A 14,271-nucleotide genomic window follows, 5' to 3' on the forward strand; every position below is an offset into this window, starting at 1 on the left:
AGAATATTGTCATGTGATCCAGGAATTTGCGTGGTTTGTCTTTCCAGGTATTTAGGTCTTCTTTAATTTATTTCAGCAATGTGTATGGTTTACATAGTATTATTTTACTTTAATTTTTGCCTTTATACTGAGGACAATTGTGCAAGGTACCAAGATTAGAATTGTACTATAGCCCCGTAACTTGCTGCCACCATGGACGCTGTGGTCTCTCTTTGCCCTTTGTAAAATCTCGCACAAAATAGGACCTAAGTAAGTCTCTCTTGAAAGAATGATTATATGATTGCTGGATGACGCTTGAGAGTCCTTGTGATGATGTCTTTTTCCCAGACTTTCCCCTCTTCTTAAATATGCCCTTTCTCTTCCTTTCCTCCAGCCTGGGTTTCAGCCTGCCTGTGGCATTGATTTTCCTTGTCTGTGGACTCTTCTTTTCACTAGTTCATGATAATGTTACATGTGGGCTGTGGAAACTTGCTAGATGTCAAGAAAGAGCAAATCCATTGCATGCTAGTATTTTTAGAGTGTGTTATTGAATTATCAATTGAAATTAAATCAGGCTGACCCATTGAGCCATCCCCTGAGCTCTTTTCGCCTTCCTACAGGTGATACTGCTCTCGTTGCTGCATGTGCCCTTCCCCCAGACTTAGTTTTGGAGTTGAGTAAATCACCATCACTGGAGCCCTCTCTTTAAAAGATGAAGAGAACATTTGCTCCTTCTCCCTGCTTGGGGACTTGGATGAGATGAGGTAACAGATAAAGAATGAAGCCCCACCTCATTCTGACCACTGCTCTTTCCGTTCATTTCTCCAGGGGAAGAGTACAATTCAAAAATATAAAGATTGTGAGCTAATGAAATATACAAGACAACCGATCATTTATTAAATACACTTTCATGCCAGAAATAAATGTATTATACACACAAAAAGCACATAAATTACGGTAGTACTGTGGTTACAAACGTGGGCCGAGTTCGAGTCCTGCTCTGGAGTGACAAGTCCTGTGAAATGGAGAACTTGTATGTCGGCTTAGCCTCTCCCGGACTTTTTTCTTTCCTGCAGAGACAGGGCTCGCTAGTCATCCCTCCCCCGTAGAGGTGCTGTGGGTTGTAAACGACGTGCGTGGGCAGGCCAAGCACAGCTGCTCGTTCCTCGTAAGTGCAGGATAGCACAGCTTTTGCGGTTACGGCTTTATGATCGCACCGTGTAGACCCTCAGTGCTCCGAAGGGATGTCTTGCGGATTGGAGATGGGATTCTCACTTCTGTAAATACCCAAAGATTGTGTTATTGAGCCTTGCTGATATAAATCTATTCTTTAGAAAGTACATAATGTAGATATATTTTTCAAACATGCATGCTTTTTTTCTTTTATTATTTATACTTCTACCCTCTCATCACGTGGTGTGACTTTTGATGGAATCCAGGAAACAGTCCTAAGCCACCTGCCTCTTCACACTTCTTCGTGATGGTTTTCTTCCTTGACTAGAAGAGGGTTTTGCATAGGAAATTTTGTTTGCTCCCCTTCTCTTGGAGTCTCCCTGTTTGTCTGCCCATCTCTCACCTGTCCATCTGTCCATTTCTCTACCCACTCATTCTTCTGACTTGTTCCAAGAAGCACTTCAGGCAGCTTACAGAAGAACAGATACCAAATAAACAGGTGAGAAAATGGGGCCAAGTTCACAAATTGAGGCTCGGAGTTGAGCCTGTGTGAGAGTTGCAGGCGTGAGACACACGCCTCTGCCTTGTGACTTATAAGATAGACAGCATCAATGTGCCTGAGGCTCCCAGCACACACAGGGAAGCAGGGTTTGTGGGAGATGCTCACTGGCTGTGAAATAAATAAGTGGCTTAGGAGAAGCCCAGCCTTTCCAAATACTAAGACTTAGGAGAATATTTTGAGTGTCTTCCAAAATCTGAGTATTGCATCTTTTCTTTTTCAGAGTTTTATGTATAGTTGGTTAACATTCTATACCTGGAAATTTCTCCAAAACTGCTGCCCACGTGAGTCCCATGACTCGGGAATGGGGTGGTTCTGCTCATTGACGGGTGTTGGCCAGAAACGGAAAATGACAGCCTCAAAGGAGCCTGGGATTAAGCAGTTATGTTTTGTCAGTGCTGTAGATTTCAGAAAATGCTTTTACCGTTTCTCTCCATCTGAGGAAGCAGCGTGCTCTCTTCCCAGCATCAGGAGTTCAGGGTCTCGGGATGGTGGGGGCTGACTGCACTGCCGTAAAGACAACTGAGCTAGTCACTGCATGTGTGGTGCTTTCACGTAGTGCATTTCATGTTTTTTTAAAGGTTTCAACATGTAGTTAATTAACTGAGTTAATTAACATTTAATAAATATGAGGCTTTTTTGAAAAGACAGTTATAGGCAGAATATAAGTTGTGAACACTTTAAAAATGGCTTCATTACTGAAATTTCAGTAAGGAAGATTCAGTTTATCTTATTTACGCCTCTCTTTAAAAGTAACAAAGAAACAAGACAGAAAAAGCAGAGGATTACTTCTGTTCTTCCTCTCGGCTTGCAGGTGCCCTCACCTCCAGTGGCATCCATCCAGACACCAGCACTGACACTGGCCGTGCTCAGAAATGCCTCAGCCCTGAAGACACAACTGACAAATGGAAGGGAGCCGCGTCCTGTTACAGCGGGTGCTCTCACTTTGTGGGTCCTTATGTAACTGTGTGGTGTTATTCAGGATCGCCCTTTCTACACTGTGTGACGGTGCTGCGGTGTCTCCTAGTTATTTGTTTCTGTAACTACTCATGTATTTTTTCCAATGTGTGTTACTAGACATCTAAAAATGCATTTTTCAGATGAAAAATAATGTGTATTTAATATAAAAGTCTGAAAAAAGAGTCAAAAGGGTCTATCCTGGTCCCAGTACTCAAAGATAATAATTAACACTTTAACATCTATTTTCTGTTCTTTTCATCAGTGTGTATCAGCTCTGTCATAAAAACCAGCGAGCACTGTGTGCCTGTTTACTGTGTGGAGACCTCCATTTTCCATTCGGCTTATTACACATTTTTCTACAATATTCTATCTCCCCTGGCATGATTTTTAATGACTAGTATAGCATTCTGTCTTGTGGAGTCCTCGTCCATTTTACTTTGGACTTAAATAAACTTTTAAATTCCAAGTATACTTAACTGAAATTCTGAAAAGAGATCTGTTGTGGTACCGAAAGTCCCCTACATCCCTTCCCCTTTTTTCCTGAGAGTAAAAACTGCTGACAATGTGGAGTATATATTTCATGACCTTTATGCCTTTGTCATATATATATACACACATACATACACGTATATGAGAAATCTATGTATATGTGTGTGTATATATGCTTTATTGAAAAATAAGGCCATACTATATGTTTTCTGTAGCTCGGTTTATTCACTAACGTATATATCATAGACCTCCTCCCACTCCAGACTCACCCGGTCCTTTCAGATAGAGTAAAGGGGTCTCCTGATGTGCAGGTTTGGTCTCTTGTGTAACGACACCTTTCGTGGGAGAGTACTGTGGACAAGGCCTTGGACCACGCTGAAACGCTGCAACTTTAGTGCCCACAGCTCTCCGTGATTTACCGCATCATTGTCTTGATGGTGAACACTTAAGTTTTCTCCATTTTCCACTGTCAGAAAGGGTGTTTGACTGGCATCCTTCTTGTACAAACATTCCTGTGATCTTGTATGAGTATTCCTTTAGCTAAGGTTTCTGGAAATTTAGTCCTTGGATGTGACAACTTCATATATCACAGGATGCTTTCAAGTGAATCTTGAAATTCTTTCTCCTGTGGGGAATGAAAAGATGTAGAATAACTTATGTAACCAATTCTCTATCGCTGGATATGACTTCACTTCAGCATTTCTTCCCACCATTGTAAACAGTGCTGTGCAAATGTTCTGATGAGTACATCTTTTTGAACTGATTTTTTCTAAATGTAACGATTCCTAAAAGTGGAGTTCAGCCTGTGTGCACACACGTTTTTCAGAGTTTACATATCCATTGACATGTCATCCTCCAAAAGATCGCTCACAGTTTGTTGTCTCAAAGATGGACACTAGCTATAATATCTTTTAAACATATTTGCCAATATGACGAGCAAAATGATTTTCATTATTTTAGTTTGCACTTGATGACCAGTGAGGTTTTGAGCATTTTTCACTCATTAGCCATCTGACTTTTAAAAAGTGAATGATCCCTTTTGTCCTTTGCAAACATTTAAGTGGGGGAGCTTCTTGCTGCTTTGTGACAGCTCAATGTGTATTATGAACATTAACCCCTTGTCTTCATCAACATGTATCAGAGAGCTTTTACTTGTCATTTCTTGCCTTTCATTTTGTTCAGTAGGTTCATTATTGTTGTGGCCCAAAATAATCTTAAGATAGTAAATGTCTTCTTTTTGGGTTTTATTCTTAGAAATGCTTTCTTATAATGGTATAAATTTCTTCTGTAGTTTTTTTTAATCTCTAAGATGGAGATGATAATGGTACTTGTTACAGTGAGGAGAAGCTGAATTGATATGAGCAAAGAGTTGTATTTGCTCTTATTAGTACTTTCTAATATTTACATCATTTTCTGTAATTTTTCTTGTGGTCATTTTGACGGGAATAGAATTTGTTTTTTCCAGGTATTCTCTGATTGTAACAAGACAATTATTAAATTCATACTTTGCTTTTTAATTTGAAATCCCACCTGTAAAAAATACTTATGTATACTAGAGTCTCTTTTTGAGCTCATGATTTATTTCTGTCAATCTTACTTTCTTACTTTAGCACTATATCTTACATACTGTAAAAATTTATTTAATATATTACAGTGCGAATTTTTTGATTCTTTTTTCGATCCCTAAATTTCTTGGCTTGTATTATGACTTTATTATTCCTGAAGAATTCTAATATAATTTTTTCAAGTTAAAAAAAAACAGATAAGTGTTGTCATGGGATTTTTTAGTAATTTTGAATTATCTTTAGGAGAACGTACATCTTTAAAACTGCTTTCCTCCATACAAAAGGTTGATGTCTCTACTTTCACACTTTTACTTTACCCCTCAGTACAGTCCTGTACTTTCTCCATGTACAACATGGGCATTGTTTTTGAGTTTATTCCAGATTATTGTTGATGTTTTTGTTAATTTTTTAAGTGAGAAATTTTTGCTATTATATTTTTTAACTGTTAAAACTGACACCTAGGAAGGCAGATTCGGTTTGTAAATACTCACTTTGTAACTTCTCATTTAAAATTGTAAGTATTAAGTACTTGTTACAGAATCCTTTCTTTTCTGTTTTTAAAAATTTGTTTCCAAGATTCTCAAAATGGTCATAGCTAAGTAGTATAGGTGGGGAGAGAGATGGAGAGAGGTAGTGTGGCTCATGTACAAACTGTGAGCACTTTCATGGCTGCCTTTATGCTGGAAAAGCTGATAAACAGTCCAGCTTAAACCAGGGTGGCTTTGTATGCACTTGAAATCCAGCTTTCCTGCCTGTATGGTGAAGCCTGGTAGGCGTGGCAGGTAGATGATCAAGGTCGAATGGAGGTTATTGGCTGCACAGAGCACTGTGTCTGAGAATTGGAGACCATCGCCATGGGAAATGCTTGGTGCCAGGAACAATGCAGAGGAGCTGGGGAACCTTGTGTTAAGGATTTTCCAGCCCTGGGAGTGGGAATATCAGACTCTGCATTCAGATCTGAGTTTGAATTCATCCTCTTTAGTTTTCTTGTCCTCTGACTTTTGTCAAGCTATATACCGTCTTTCACTTCCTGTTTTCTTGTCTCTCAAATTAGGAGAATTACATCCTGCTGCTAGAGTGTTTGATCAGGTTAAATAATTTGTGTCTATAAGATGTCACATACAGTCACAAGCTCAGTGAGAAATGGGCTGTCGCCTGTTCTTCTGCAGCTCAGTGCTTGACAAGACATGGGGGAAAGCCAGTCCCTAATTTGTGTGTGATGCAAGTAGGAACAAAATTAATGTCTTGCCTTTCCCTAGCAGTATTCTTACAGCTTTGCTTCATTTACTTCTTTCCTCCTTTCCTTTCCCCTTTCCCATCCTCCACCAAAAGAGCCTCTCAGAAAAATAGATTCAAATTACTTTAAAGGTTGGCTCATCCTCATGAAATGATAGTATCATAAAAAAAACTGTGCAAATCCCAGAATATATTTTATATGATTTACACACACACATGTGCGTGCAAACACACACACACACAAAATCAGTCTACCTCCCACTTACAGAGGGAGAAGGTCCACTTTTTCTGAGTTTTCATTCACAGAGAGTGAGAACAATGTCTCTTACACAGACTTTCACCAGGCTTCGTGCATGGTGTTTTTAATTGAATTTCTGTTTGTGGCCATAGATATAGTCTCCTAATAGAAGAGAGAAAGTGGAGACATAGACATTCCGCTGAGATATTGGTGTCATCATATTTTAGTTGTAAAGGACTTAAGACAGCATAGAGTCGCAACATTTTATGGGTGAGAATCCATGATGTTGTAACTTAGACAAGAACCTGGGTCTTCTGCCATCTTGTCCACGCGGGTGAAGAGGCAACTGGGCAGGGGATAGTAGGGATCCTTCCTGCTTCACTTCCATGTTCTTGCTAGTTTTCATTTCAGCTGCCTTTAGTTTATGTTCATGAGGCCACTCATGGGAAGGTCACTCTGTCCTGATAGATTGAGTTTCTTATCAGCAAAAAGCTCTGGACCCACTCATATTTCCCAGAGTTTTCTGCTGACCTGCTGACACTTTATATAATTGAGACCTAAGAAACTACTGAATATAAAATCCTTATTGTTATCGTTTCCCCTCGAGTTCCATAGGAATGGGGTGCTGTCTCAGGCTGTCTAAAGCCAGATCTGAACAAAGATAGGGTGATGGGCTGTGCTGCTGGACCTACACAGTCGAAGGGGATTTCCACCTTAGCTTTAGAATCAGGCAGATTAGTTCAAATCTTGCCTTTACCAATTATTATCTTTGTGTCTTGGGGGAGAAACTGTACTTTTTTGTGTCCAAATTTGTTTATCTGTAAATAAGTTCAGTATTTATTTTAAGGTTTCTGTTTTAGAATTGAATGAGCTAATTCATTCATTTATACCTAAAATAGCGATCGCATGGTTCTATGCTGGTGCCTTGGTAGTTGATTACTAAGGGAATCGGCAGTGAGAATGGGGGTGGGGGACCCCTGGATAATAGAGCTTATATTCCAGGATATGCTTGTAAAAGACTGGATGTGCAGTAGATTTTTAGTAAATATCTACTCCTTTCCTAATCTGCATTGATTGTTTATATATCTTTATACAAATATATTAACAATTTTTATTGCAATTTAAATATTTTTGTAGTATTTACATTATGTAGCTATAAAAATACATGAAATAAAATGATTTGACTTTTCTTTTCAATAAGCAAAACAAAATAAAATAGAAAAGAAAAAAGTCTTGAGGGAGTAGAAATAATTTTATTTCTGTGGAATCAATTCCGTATAATAGGTCTTTGTCATGTTGTTAAACAGCATATAAAATTGATAGGTTGTGACATACTGGAAATGAGGAAACAGTGGAGACATACTACCTCTAATGCAGTCATTTTGTTACCAAGTCCAAACTCGTTCTGCTTGCTGCATGACAGGCCAATAAATGGGGAGATGAGATGTTGGAGTAAGGAATAGTGACTTCATTTGAAAATCTGGCAGACCCAGAAAATGGCATATTGATATCCAGTAGAACTCTCTTCCCCAAAGCAGAATTCAGTCTCCTTTTATACTAAAAAGCGGCGGGGATGTGGTTGGTTGTTGCAAACTTCTCGCTGTACGAATTGTTTGTCCTTGGAATCCTTTGTTCCTGCAGCTGTCCATGGTGGGTCAAATTAAGGTGCCCCCATAAAACCTCCAAATAAAAGAAAGGTTATTATCTATTTTGCAACTTGCCATCTGTACATAAGTGTAGAAGAGCTAATATCCTTAAAGATCAGAGCCCGGAGAATAGGCTGTCCTGGATATTTCAGGCTAAAGGCAACTTTTTTTTACAAAAGGTGCAGAGATAGCAAGTCGGAGCCTAGAAAACAAGGTACAGGTTTAAAGCCAAACGAACACATCTAACATGGAGTCAAATTTGTTCTTTTCTTTTACAATTTCTTTTTCTAACTCATAAATAATTTTAGTAAGAAACATGAGAAATTTTTTTTATTTTTGCTTCTTAATAACGGATTACAACTACACTTTAGTGAGCAGGGATGCTGTGCGTGCCTTGGGGTCACAGCAAACTCTTGTTGGGGGTGGTCGACCCTGTAACATACCTGATGTCCCGTGAGTGTTGGTGAGGGTCCCCCTAACCAGGAGCTCTCTTCAGGAACCACCATATGGGCATTGACCTCTGGAGACCTCTTTTTCAGCTGCAGGAAATTTTTTCAGATTTTGTGATGGAAAAATCTCTCCAGCTGCAGATAATCAGGGAATAAAGGAAGAGGAAAAGGGCTTGAAGTAGAGTAGAAGAGAAGGACAGAATATCAGGGAGCGTGGGGGCTTGGCAGCGGGGCCTCGGGAGAGAGAGGAGCAGAGGTGTGGAGGGTCCCGGCTACGGAACTAGCTCCTGCACCTTTCCCCGCACCCAAGCCACACAGCTTTTAATTGGGCCCAGGACTCCCTCCTGTCTGGATGTCACCCTGGGCAGAACTTTGAGAATCGAAGCTAAGGGGTGGTCAACACTCACCTAGGGGGTCACTGAGGACTTTGGTCAAGTTCACATTGACTTTTCCAGTCATGTGCCTTCACCTGTTCTTTATCTCAGGATCTGAGAAGCAGGAGCAAGGAACTCATGGAGAGATCCAGGAAGATATCTGACTGTGTTAAGAGACGACAGTCACAGTGACACGTGGAGCGAAGACACTTGCAGTAAAGTAAAATAACTTCACAACTATTGCATCAGAGCTGCAAGTGTGAGAGAACCTAAGCCTGTCTCAGAGTGCAGGGGACAAGAGAAAAGGAATGGTAAAATTACCACTGACATTTGAAATTTTGTTAAAAAGAATGCTACTGTTAATTGTATCACTTGAATGTATGCAGGTGTTTTTCTATGAGCATTCATAGGTTCACAAAACCCCACCAGCCACTCTTGCTCCCATCTGGTGTGGGCTTTCTCAAGCACAGTGCCCTTCCTGCTTCGGTGGGCCACGCTACTGGTCCTCGCCTGGGGCCGGACTGCTACAGGACACTGAGTCCCCGAGGCACGACCTGGGATACATGACAGGAACATCTCTGCTCTTGGCTGAGGGCCTCCGTTTCCCCATGCAGTGTAAGAATGCCGGTGACTCAGTTAGAAGCATGCATCCAAGCCATCCTTCCGTGTCATCACCATCTAGAAGCGGTGCCTGAATATTCTGAATTTCTGCAGAATGTTGTTTATAATCACCTTGAACAAGTGAGTGTGTGTCCTCTTTCAATTGGAGGAATTACTGCCGTTTTCCTGGAACTTACTCACCAGTAGTCCATCTGATTTTTCTGTGCTAGGATTCAGTATAGCCTGCTAATAACTCTGCAGTCAGATCTTGAAACCCTGATGAAGAGGATTATTTATTTTCTTTCCTTATATGATAGTATTTTACTTTCAAAATTCTGAGTTTTCTGTTCTTGGAGGAATTTTTTTGGGGTTTGGAGAAACAACTTTGCTCTTACCATCTTTGTGACCTGTTGCTATATGCGTCTCACCTGTCTTCTGTCACTTGTGAGGCGGTTCCATTTGTGACCCTGTCCGGGTTATTCATGTTATAAAACATAAAATCTGTAAAAGTACAGAACCCTTTTACTCCGAAGACATTCCACAAATACTCCTTTAATCTGGGTGTGGTTTTAACAAGACACAAACATTAGAACATATACTTGCAGGTTGCCAGTGCAAAATCCCCAAATGAATAGTCTAGCTCAACATCTAAAATCTTTCTTATCTACCTTGGATATGTATGGATAAGTGAAGCAGTTTGCTAAGAACCCAAGACCAGGTTTAGGATACAGACTGATGTAGCTCAGCGGGTCCTCCCAAGCTGATGCTCTGCCAGAGAGTGGGGTTGAGGGGAGAGGGCGTGCCCTGCCCTCCATGAGCTGACAGTTTCATGGCAAACACCTTCACAAGGTGAAGAAATTGGAGTTTCTTCTATGAACAGTGGGTCTGAAAAGAGCCCAAAAAGCATGGGAGTGACACAATCCCATTTGTCTCAAGTAGGGGAGAGTGGCTGTGGGGCCACTTGGGAGACTCGTGAGTCCAGGTGGGCAGTGTTGGTGGCTTCCACTTGAGCGGTAGGATAGTGGGTAAAAGTGAACAGATTGAAGGCATGTTTAGATGGTAAAAAGAAAGATTTAAAGCTGTCTGTGAAGGTAGGATGGAGTAAGGCCCAGGTTTCTGGGTGGATTAATGAGTTAAATGATGGTCCTGCTGTGTTCTGAGGAGGGAAAGCTGCAGAGGGATTTCTGGGGGAAAACTGATGAGTTCAGCTGTGGGTAAAGTGAAAGGTTGTTAGATGTGTGGTCTGGGATCTCAGGTGAGAGCCAGTAGTGAGTAGGGAGAGGGGAGAGAGACTTTCAAATAATTTTATCTTGTGAACATACATATAAGGATGAGTAATGACACACTTAACCCCTCTATATTCTGTATTTAAAACCCAGTAACATTTTGCTATATTGGTTGCAGGGGTTCTTAATTTTTTAATACAAATAAAATAAATAGAAACAAAATAGTGGAGTTAATGAATATCTTAGAGTTGATGTGTGTCCTTGTATGTATTTTGATTTCTCATCTTTATAAACATAATCTACAAAAAGTTAACTTGCTTAGAATAAGAGTTAAACACAGGGACATGACACACTCTGTTGGGGGTTGAAGGTGATATCTTTGGCAAATTATATAGCCTCTCTTTGCCTTTGTTGCATCTTCTGTGAATGCCCCCGTGCCCCTCATCACAGCTGATTTCCTAGACTAGAAGTTGGGAGGGAGGCTGCTGAAGGGAGTAAGAGGTGGCAACTGCTAGGAACAAAGAAGACAAAGACAAAAACAGATTAAAGCCGAGAAACTGAGTCCTAATACCCTCAAAGGAAAAATAATCCCGCAGTGTTTTGAGCCACTTATCGTAAGGGAAACAAAATCACGTGGATCCAAATCTCTTGAGCATATGTGTATTGTGGGTGGGAGGGTATCATCAGAAAAGGGTTGAGAAGAGGCTTTTTGGTTTCCCTTAACGTTTTCAGTAAGAATGGGGTGCAGAAGCAAAAACCACCCGCTACACAGTAGAAGGTGTTGTTTTGTGTGAAACTGACCAAAGTTTGGAAACCAGTCATCAGTGGTGCTGGGAAATGAAGAGGCTTCTGGATTGGGTGGGGCACTTGCTGTGACTACCAGGTGACCTGCTGGCTGGGGTCTGTGAGGCGGGCAGTAGGTTTGCAGTGTGACCTGGGCATAATCCCTGGCTCTGAGGCTGCTGGTCTGACTAGCAGACCTGGGCAGATGCAGTCCTATTGGGGCATCTCGCGATGTGGCCTGGGACACCTGCCATGCTGAGGGCGAGAGGAGGGATCCCCTAAGGGGGTGTCCCTGTGAAGAGTAGAAACGTCCTCCTGCAGGGGAGGAAGAGCCTCTGAGCAGCGGGCCGGATGCACAGGCAAGAGCAGCCTGAGCACGGAGATTTCGGGGACCTGGAAGTCATAAAGTGGCCCGAACAGCCTTGTTCCTGAGAAACTGGAGGGAAAAGATGCTGCAAATGCAGGCTAATTTCAGACCCTGTGGTGGGTCATGAGTGATAGGAAAGAACTGGTCAGGCAGGCACAAAAGAACCCTGTGGTTGTCCCAGTTGGGGCGTCACACCAGAGGGAGGAGCAGAGTTATAGACTTTGTCACTTTTTATCTGTGTGACTTTGAACAATAACACCCCACCTCTCTCTATATATATCTTCATCTGTAAAGTGACAGAGTGACAACTCGTGTCATCAGAAGGCTTAGTTTAGCTCTGATCCTCATTGTCCAGTCCTGTCAGTGCTGCCCTGCAAGGTTCTGCAGTGGGTGCTCTTACCCTGAGATGGGAGGGCGTAGAAGGGCATTGTAGCACCCGAGGGCAGGAAGGGGTTGCTTTAAAAGCAGACATGTAGCCTCCTGCAGCTGCAGACCTACAGGCAGTTTGGTTTATGGTCGTGGAGAGGACTTTGGAGGTCTTAGCATCGTCTTAAGACTTGTTTTCCCTTGGGGACCTGATTTGCCTTTGCAGATTAATGTTGAAGATTTGGGCTTCTGGCAAAGCTGTTTTCAGAGATGGGTATATATGTAACATATAGTATAAAATGAAAGGTTTTATTTAATATTTGGGACTTTGTAGCTGTAGGGAACAGCTCTGTTGGCCTGGTTTCCACGGAGGACACTAGCAGTCGTCAGAGCGTGCGGGAGGGCAGGCAGCCTGCAGTGCTGCTGCGGGGGTTCTCCCCAGCAGGACGCTCTGCTGAGTTGACTCTTCTCTGAGTTTGGTTGCCAGAGGAGCAGACAGCAAAGTAATGAGTTCTGGTGGGATTGTATAATGACAGGAAGAAAGAGGGAGCCGTAGTTCTTAGGGACTACTACACTCTTTTGGTTCCTGATCCAGTGTGTCCCATTACACAATTGATGAGTTGTGTCTATTCTGGGACTTGATTGAAATAAACGTGCAGCCTGAATATTAAGAGTTATGTTTTATTTGTCAGAAGGACTCGAGCCAGGATGACCGCCTCTCAGAACACTCTGAGGGACTGCTCGCAAGAGTAGGGGAGAAGCTAGGATTATATAGGAGCTTTACAACAAAGACCAGGTAGTCAGAACAATAAAACATTGCTTGTTATCTAAAGAAAGCCAGGTATCTCAAGTTCATGAATTTAATGCTTTTCAATATATGGGAGGAAGCCAACATTTGGGCTGACTGAATATATACTTTAGACAAGCACCTAGCTATCTAGGGCCAGTAAACTTCCTTTCTTATTCTGAGTCTGCTCAGAGGGCACCATTGTGAATGGCTGCAGGCCTGTCTTCACTGGGGGGTGGCGGCAGCCGCTGATGACTTGTTTTCAGCATTCTTTGTTTAGTGACATGGTTGCAATATTTTCATTCAATTTGTAGTGTTTTCATTCACAGAAAATTATGGTATTACCCTGATTATGGATAATCTGGAAGCTTGGAATGGAACCGAGATGGAATTACTGCAGGTAACTTCTACTTTAATAAGCCATGTGTAAACATGAACACGGAGGAAGCATACAAAAGGATTCGGTGGTGAATGGGAAGGGTTTCTGCACGTTACAGGAGAAGGCAAGGCAGAATTCTTCTTCTTTGTGGGCAGGTATGTGAGTCCAACTTTCCTTTCTGAAGTGCTTTCTGAGAACTTTTTATGGTAATGAACCAACATTGACAAACGGTGACACACATTGCATTTAAGAGCTGGCTGGCTTCAACTTGGGTATTGGACAGGTGGAATTCATAGGCAGTGGTCAGGTGGATGGGACAGAGATGGAGCCCAGGCCTGGGCCCATATTCAGGTTGAAATTGCCATTTACTCACCATAGCGCCTTGGACTTGAATGTAACCTCTCTTAAACTGATGGTGAATCTGTGAAATGGGCATGATAATATTCGTTACTTCCTGGGATTGTTGTAAGTTCTGAAGATTATTATAGCACACATGAAGCACTTAACACACTGACACTTAGCAGTGTACACTTTGTTCCACCACCACGCTTGGTGTGTGTCAGAGCCTTAAAGGCAGCATGTGTCTGTTTAGGATGCACTGGTAGCCCCTTGGCTAGTTTGTGAATTTGGTGATTTCCTTTAATACTTGTAACTCTGTGTGCCATGGGCAGTTATTTTTATGGACAGATGAGGAATCTCAGGGTAAAAAAGACTGTGTAATTTGCCCAAAGTCAGACCATAATTTTGTGTGCAGGGGCCTCGGTTCAGCATGGGCTCCTGGGCCTTCTGCTCTCTCCGTTCAGCACCAGAGCCAGATGTGGGCTCGGCTGTTTCCCAGCCCAGAATATCCGGCAGGCCACAAGACACACCTGGTCCTGTGCTGCTTGAGCAAAATCTCCGGAGGAGAGGCAGTTACAAAAGGGATAAACATAAAAACAGAACACAGCAAATTGTGATCAGCTCTGAGAAGGAAAGGAACACGTCTGGCCGTGCAGAGCTGGGAGCTTTCCCATCGGGGCTGCTCTGGGGGCGCTCATCTCAGCTAAACAAGCTCTGCTGCTGCACCAAGGCAGGAAGGCAGGGCGCGTGTGGCCA

At 42.1% G+C, this 14,271-nt stretch overlaps 1 protein-coding gene across 3 annotated transcripts in view; it reads left to right on the top strand.

The window, feature by feature from the left end:
- LOC140686253 (trafficking protein particle complex subunit 9-like) overlaps positions 1 to 14,271 on the top strand; it is a 103,907-nt gene that overhangs the window by 77,015 nt on the left and 12,621 nt on the right. The window contains exons 2-5 of one of the 3 annotated variants that reach the window (XM_072939969.1): positions 600 to 743; positions 1,935 to 1,995; positions 2,526 to 2,659; positions 8,780 to 8,959. In XM_072939969.1, coding sequence (XP_072796070.1) covers positions 600 to 603 — 4 coding nt within the window. In that variant the 3' untranslated portion in view covers positions 604 to 743; positions 1,935 to 1,995; positions 2,526 to 2,659; positions 8,780 to 8,959. Of the gene's footprint in view, positions 1 to 599; positions 744 to 1,934; positions 1,996 to 2,525; positions 2,660 to 8,779; positions 13,198 to 14,271 lie in introns of those variants that run through there. The other 2 variants (XM_072939968.1, XM_072939967.1) reach the window with 2 other exon arrangements.

The sequence above is a fragment of the Vicugna pacos genome, chromosome 16 (assembly GCF_048564905.1).
Source record: "Vicugna pacos chromosome 16, VicPac4, whole genome shotgun sequence".
NCBI classification, from domain to species: domain Eukaryota; kingdom Metazoa; phylum Chordata; class Mammalia; order Artiodactyla; family Camelidae; genus Vicugna; species Vicugna pacos.